Source organism: Panthera onca, chromosome B1 (assembly GCF_046562875.1).
Source record: "Panthera onca isolate mPanOnc1 chromosome B1, mPanOnc1 haplotype 2, whole genome shotgun sequence".
Lineage (NCBI taxonomy): Eukaryota > Metazoa > Chordata > Mammalia > Carnivora > Felidae > Panthera > Panthera onca.
This window is the reverse complement of record NC_138342.1, coordinates 57810022-57817776: the sequence shown is the minus strand read 5'-3', so window position 1 is coordinate 57817776 and position 7755 is coordinate 57810022. Positions and strand designations below refer to the sequence as shown.

The window sequence follows — 7755 nt, the reverse complement described above, 5'->3', positions numbered from 1 at the left end:
ATATATGTTAAATAAAAAATTGAAAGTTTCAAGAACAGACACAAAGGAAAGTAAGGGCTCTTCCAATGAAAACAAAGGGAACAAAGACCTTTGGAGACCCAGCAATGCAATGTGCTCAGTAAGCCACAAGCAGTTCAGCTGTACTAAATTTTAATATGCAAGGCAAAGAGTATCTTACAGAGGTGCATAGAATGTAGTCATGAACTTTAAACAGAGGCATTCAACTAAAGGTTATAATTAGGCAATAATATGGTCTCATTTGCTTTTTAGATAAATAATAGCAACAGAGGGAGGATTGATCTAAAGATCGGTTAGAGAGCCTTGAATTGCAGATGACCGGAACTGCAGCTTGAGTCAACTTAAATAAAAAGGGAGATTGGATATTGGAATTTCTCATGGGAGTCAAGAACAGGAAAATTGTTTGGCTATGAAGACTACCCTGTATGAAAAACAGGGCTTTCCCCATAAGGTTAGAAACAAGACCAGGATCACCACTCTTACAACTTTTATTCAACATAGTACTGGAAGTCCTAGCCACAGCAATCAGACAACAAAAAGAAAAGGCATCCAAATTGGCAAGGAGGAAATTAAACTCTATTTGTAGAGGACATCATACTATATATAGAAAACCCAGAATAATCCACATACACACACACACACACACACACACACACACACACACACACACACCTACTAGAACTGATAAATTTAGTAAAATCGCAAGATACAAAATCAATGTACAGAAATATGTTGTATTCCTATACACCAATAGTGAAGCAGCAGAGATAGAAATTAAGAAAACAATCCCAGGGGTACTAGGGTGACTCGCTTGGTTAAGTGTCAGACTCTTAAATTCAGCTCAAGTCATGATTACAGGGTTGTGGGATTGAGCCTCGTGTCAGGGTCTGCACTGACTTTGGAGCCTGCTAAAGATTCTCTTTCTCTACTGCTCCCCACCATCCCCACTTACAGCGCTCTCAAAAAAAAAAAAAGATCAATCCCACTTACAATTACACTGAAAATATTAAGATACCTAGGAATAAACCTAACCAAAGAAGTGAAAGATCTATACTCTGAAAACTATAAAATACTGATGAAAGAAATTGAAGAGGACACAAGGAAATGGAGACAATCTATACTCATGGATTGGAAGAAAAAAATTGTGAAACTGTATATACTACCCCAGAATACTATACGGTTTTGTAATCCCTATCAAAATACCAGCAGCATTTTTCACAGAGCTAGAAAAATGCTCAAGTTTGTATGGAACCCAAACAGCTAAAGTAACTTTTACAAAGAAAAGCCAAGCTGGTAGTGTCAATTCCAGACTTCAAGTTACATTACAAAGCTGCAGTGATCAACACAGTATGGTGCTGACACATACATAGGCACATAGATCAAAGTAGAAAGAGTAGAAAACCCAGAACTAAGTCCACAATTACTTGGTCAATTAATCTTTGACAAAACAGGAAAGAACGTCCAATGAGGGGAAAAAAAAAACGAAAACAAGCAGTGTCTTCAACAAATGATATTGGGAAAACTGGTCAGCTACATGCAAAAGAATGAAACTGGACCACTTTCTTATACCACACACAAAAATAAACTCAAAAAGGAAGACAGACCTAAGTATAAGACCTAAAATCATAAAAATCCTAGAAGAGAGCACAGAAAGAATGGTCTCTGACATCAGCCAGAGCAAAGGGTTTTAGATAGGTCTCCTGAGACAAGGGAAATCAAAGCAAAAATAAACTATTGGGAGTACATCAAAACAAAAAGCTTTTGCACAAAAGAATCAACAAAACTAAAAGGCAACCTGCTGAATGGGAGAAAATATTTGCAAATGACCTATCTGAAAAAGGGTTAGTATACAAAAAACCTACAAAACTCAATTAAAAAATGAGCAGAAGACATGAACAGACATTTCTCCAAAGACAACATACAGATGGCCAATAGATGTATGGAAAGATGCTCAACATCACTCGTCATCAGGGAAAGGCAAATCAAAAGTACCATGAGATGTCACCTCACACCTGTCGGAATGGCTAAAGTAAAAAATACAAGAAGCCACAAGGTTTTGGCAAGGATGTAGACAAAGGGGAACCCTCTTGCACTGTTGGTAGGAATGCAAACTTGTATAGCCACTCTGGAGAACAGTACGGAGGTTCCTCAAAAAGTTAAAAACAGAACTACCCTATAATCCAGTAATCGTGCTACTAGATATTTGTCCCCCAAAATGCCAAAACATGAATTCAAAGTAATACATGTATTCCTATGTTTATAGCAGCATTATTTACAACAGATAAATTATGGAAGCAGCCCAGATATCCATCAATAGATAAACGGATAAAGAAGATGTAGTACATGTACACAAAAGGATATTACTCAGACATGGAAAAAAAAAAATGAAATCATGCCATTTCCTACAATATGGGTGGAGGTAGAGAATATCATGATAAGCAAAATAAGTTAGAGAAATACAAATACCATATGATTTCACTCATACGTGGAAGTTGAAAAACAAATGAACAAAGGGGGGAAAAAGAGACAAGCCAAGAAACAGACTCTTAACTACAGGGAACAAACTGATGGTTACCAGAAGGGAGGTGGGTGGAGGGATGGGTAAAATAGGTGATGAAGATTAAGGAGTACACTTCTGGTGATGGGCACTGGGTGATATATTGAATTGTTGGATCACTATATTGAACACCTGAAACTACTATAATACTGTATTTATACTGAAATTAAAGAGCTTAATAAAAAAAAAAAATACCCTGCAATCTAGGTTGTGTTCAATTCCTACTCTGCACATCAACTTTAAGGATAATTACATACTTTATGCTACTAACATCCATCTCATCAGGTCATTCATCAGGGCAAGATACTGATAATGCACTTTATACTATTAAAGAGAATCTAAATGAAAAGAACACTCTGGGAAATGAAATCATTCTGAAGAAGGTCATTTGTACTATCATACTATAATGGGACAATTTCTAAACAGCCTGTAGGATCATAAAAATGTTCAAGATACTGCTCTGGTAAAGAGTATATGGTCTAAGAGTTAGTAAAAGAGCATAATAGGTAAAGAAGCAAAGATGGGCTTTGTTTCACAATTTTGCCTAGAACTATTTTTTTTGTGTGAAAAACCTACATTCCTTCTAAATCCAGTGACAAGATAAAAAAAAGAAGTAGTGTTTAAGATTTTAAGTAGTTTCTATACCCAATGTAGGGTTCAAACTTATGACCCTGAAATCAAGTCACATGCTCTACCAGCTGAGCCAGTCAAGTGTCCCAACCAATTCTTTATAGGCAAGACAACTACTGTAAAATTCTACTTAAATATTTAATAAATCTGTTTAAAAATATATTTCAATAATAAATTTAAGTGGCCATAACTGCTACTATAATACAGTAGCAGATTTCAGTTGGCTGTTTTCACCTTTTGTCCCCATCTGACTTAACTAGTAGTCATTGCGACATGAGACTTCTCATTTAAGCCAATTATGATTATTTCTTCCCAGTTTTAGAATAGTTATAAGCAATGAACACTTGAAAGATTAAAGAGTGATACACAAATAATACTGAGCAAAGGCTCATATATTTAGCTATTAGCAGGTGAGAGCTAATTTTCAGTTAGAAAAAGAAACTCAACCAAGAGAATGCTTTTGGCAGCTTGTGTAGAGATTACTCAAGAGGACTCCTAAATGAGATGTTGCAATTCTTGTTACATGTAGTTTGTCATTAAACAGAAGTGATAGAGGTTATTGCAAAAGCAGAGATAAAGTTATTTTTTAAGTGAAAGAACAGGCTGATCTTAAACTCTGTGGCAAATTTAATAGGAAACAATATAGTCTATCTTTGAATGAATCAAAAGAGGACTGAAATACTGTTAAGTAAACTAAGAACGTATGTTGTGTTATCTTAATGGAACTTATCAGTTATTCTCAAGTCTGGGCTTCTCAGTTATTTTTAAACTCTTTGGCCCTAATTTAGAGTGGATTTCCAAATAATTCACAGTAAGACTAAAACATTTTTTAATTAACTTACAAAATAAACCAGTAGTTTAGCCAAAGGAAAAGTTTAGAAGATTTTGAGGCGGCAGAAAATTCATCTTTCAACACTATAGAGTTGGTTCTTGAAGTGCAAGACTATCTTCCCATATGGTCTCTAGCAAGGTTTGTAGTATCTTTTAATCTCCTTTACCACATAGATGTCCATTGGCCTTACAGCAGTAACTAAACAAGATCAAAGCAGAGATCTTTTTCCAACTAACAGGACTCCATTTTCTGAACCTAAAACCCTACTATTTTCAATATAGATGGTGGATCAGACTAAAAATGTAACTGTTTAGTGCAGTTTACCAAGATTTGGAAGGAATCTGCCCATGTAATTAATCCTTTGCTACTAAATCATTACTGAAATTCTAAATTACTTGTCTGTGATGGTCCTAAAGCCAAGATACAGTGTTGGCTTTAAAATATTCTGCTGAGTTCCAGTGATCTTCTCAGTTTGGAGAGCTCTGCCAGCAAAGAAATTGGACAACAGCTAAAATAAGAGTAATAGCTAATGTAAACAACAGTAATAGAGAACATTAATGTTATTATGGGTTTGATGTCATGGTAAACTCTGTACATGGATTATCTTCATTAAGCTCACAACAATCTTGTGACAAAGGTACTAAGAGTTATCACTACTTTGTATAGGAGAAAAAAATCAGGCTTAAACAAAACTTCCCAAGGCTATAGGGTCAATAGGAGCTGAGGGAGGATTTGATTTCATAGCTTATGTACCCAACCCTTACCTGACTCAGTTTCCTGAAAAGAGGGCTACTCCAAGACCCAGGGACTGACCTGATTCCAACGATGGGATGAATGATAACTATGCCTTTCTGGAGAATTTACAAAACCTATCTGGGGCTTCGTTCCCTCTTCTGCATTCTACAAGGCCACTATGAACTCTCAAGTTATACTATTCCCAAACATATTAATTGTAGAGTGTTTGTAGAAAGAACTTTAAATGAGCTCCAGGGAGTCCAACATTTGCCACTAACTTTTGGGATTTGGGGCATTTACCACCACCACCTCCATCACCCCTAGTTATTTGCCCTTCAAGAGTTATTTTTAATATGTAGGTCAGTGCTTTAAAAAGTGTAATATAGGACATGAAGTACTATCCCACTGTATTCAATAAAATTTTAAAACATTAAAATTATGGAATGGGTGATAAGTTGGCTTCTCATTCTCTCCCTGCCCCCTTAGGACTTAAAAACAACTAGTCTGTGATATTTTAAAGATAATCCTTACTTGTTGTACATTTAAAGAAAGGCAGACCAATAGAGAGAAACCTCCAAGTTTCCATTTATACATGAGAAGGGTAGAGACAGTCCCAAGATGCTTAACTCACAGGGCAGGTGGGAAATGTGCCCATTAATACATTAAGTACATTTTAGTAAAAAGCAGCAGTGGGGGGAAAAATTCTATATATACCCTGACTCTTGCAGTTTGACAAAGTTAATGATTAAAATCTTCTACATTTTCCCCCAGGGTGTCTATTTGTCTTGATTGATATTATTTTATCTCTTATGGTCCAAGGATGACTGCCCTTGCTTCTGTGTAGAGATTAATAATTGATTGGTTCATAGTCAGGAATCTTAGTAAAAGGGAATTGGTTACTTTGGGCTGTCACTTTTACTGGGTGACATACAGGAGACGGGGTGCTGCAGAACTCACCAGCAGAAAAATGAAGAGAATCCTGGTTCTTCTGCTTGCTGTAGCATTTGTGCATGCTCTAGAAAGAGGTAAGACTTCCATTGGTGTGATCATTTATAAAAACTCTTAGTAGTCTGATTTTCCATTACCCTTTTGAAAAGTTATACAAAAATTAGAGAACAGAGAGTTGGTATATAAGAACAGAGTTGGTAAACATGTTGAGAAAGGATAGAATCAAAAAGGCACTAATGTGAGCTCAAATGTGGCATATAGCATTTAATTGGAATAGACAAGAAATCAAGAATCTCAGAAAAGAAAATTGAGAAGATTATTGTCCTTCTTTGATTTTTTTGAGAGCCAAGATTTGGAGAGAATCGCTTGAAATTAGAAATTCAGTTGTTAGAAAATAATGCAAATGGAAGCTGTGGTCAATCAATGAGCACTTTTCCCCCTAGACTTCAAAGATTGATGGTCTTTGAGAGCATAATACATTCTATCAATGATGCGTGAAGTCAGCAAAGATCCTAGATCCTCTTTAAGGAATTCTGTGTATGTTTAATATTTGAAAGTGCATTATAGTTTCTAAAACATCCACATGAAAGAATATAGCTTAATTATCTTGATAACCATGTTTTAGATTTTTCATTAATATTCTTTAAATGGGAGGGGCACCTAGATGGCTCAGTCAGTTAAACGTCTGACTCTTGGTATAGGCAAGGGTCATGATTCATGATTTGTGAGATCCAGGCCTGCATTGGGCTCTGCACAGAGATTCTCCCTCTCTCCCACTCTCTCTCTCTGCCCCTCCCCCAATTGCTGGCCACTCTCAAAATAAACGTTAAAAATTTTTTTAAATATTCTCCAAATGGCATCTCGTCTTTGAGCAACGTTTAAAAATGTTTTTAAATGATAGAAGCTGAAATAGAAGCATGAGACTTCATGAAAAGTTTCCAAGCTTCAAATTCATAATCCTTTCCAATTTCCTTCTCTGGTTGATTCTTTAGTGCTTCTAAGGAAATCTGCATTCATCTTGGAGAAGTGAAACTTACATTTAGTGCTATCTGTGAGCAGCCTCACTCAAGTCATGTGGTAGTATTCATATTAACAACATATCTAACCAATAGAACAAGATGTATAACCCAGAAATTACCAGTTACTGTGACATGAATAACTTTATTCCTCTTCTCTGTACATTCACTTTTCCTTGATCTTTTATCCAAGTTATTTTACATTTTAAGTTCTATATATATATATATATTTTTTTTTTTTTTTGATGTTTATTTTTGAGAGTGGGATAGGAGCAAAGAGAGAGAGGGAAACACAGAATCTGAAACAGGCTCCAGGATCTGAGCTGTCAGCATAGAGCCCCACGTGGGACTTGAACCCACAAGCCATGGGATCATGACCTGAGCTGAAGTCGGATGCTTAACCAACTGAGCCACCCAGGCACACCTCATTTATAGATTTTTAAGTAAGCTACAGATCCTATGCTCGACTACAAAGTCTGAGATCTCATGGGGTATAAATTGTGTCCTTTACAAGAGCTCTAAATAGGCCACGTCCCAGGAAACCCTGAAAGCTTACTCCTTTGCCTATGGTTTCCCTGGGGCATATACGAACCTGAGAAATCCTACTGAAATACGTTCACATCAAGATCTTCAAAACACAGAAGATCTAGTAATGGCTAGGTCCTGGGATTGTATGTGGATGCCCAGCATAGGGCAGGGGTCATCATTTTGGACTGCTGACTCTGTAAGTGCATATTGGCTTCCCAAAGGATCACAAACGTCCCCTGGAAAACAGTATTCTGCAACCTCTATTTTGACATTCAGCACTCCCTCAGGCTCTAATGAAATGGATCCTGAGAACTTCAATTAAGTTCAGACCTTAAAGGAAGCTTAACAATGAACTTCAGATTACTTAGATTCCAAAGGTCAGATGATAACCCCCAAGACATAAAATACATTTATAAGTAATAAATGTCCAATATTTGGAAATAGTACTCCTGACCCACCAGTCCTGAGCATGACCCAAATGACGAAGTCAA

At 36.4% G+C, this 7755-nt stretch overlaps 1 protein-coding gene across 1 annotated transcript in view; it reads left to right on the top strand.

Annotated features, from left to right (window-relative positions):
• Positions 1-5585: 5585 nt before the first annotated feature.
• Positions 5586-7755, top strand: part of GC (GC vitamin D binding protein) — a 31380-nt gene continuing 29210 nt past the window's right edge. The window contains exon 1 of the mRNA XM_060654902.3: positions 5586-5797. Coding sequence (XP_060510885.1) covers positions 5740-5797 — 58 coding nt within the window. The 5' untranslated portion in view covers positions 5586-5739. The remainder of the gene's footprint in view (positions 5798-7755) is intronic.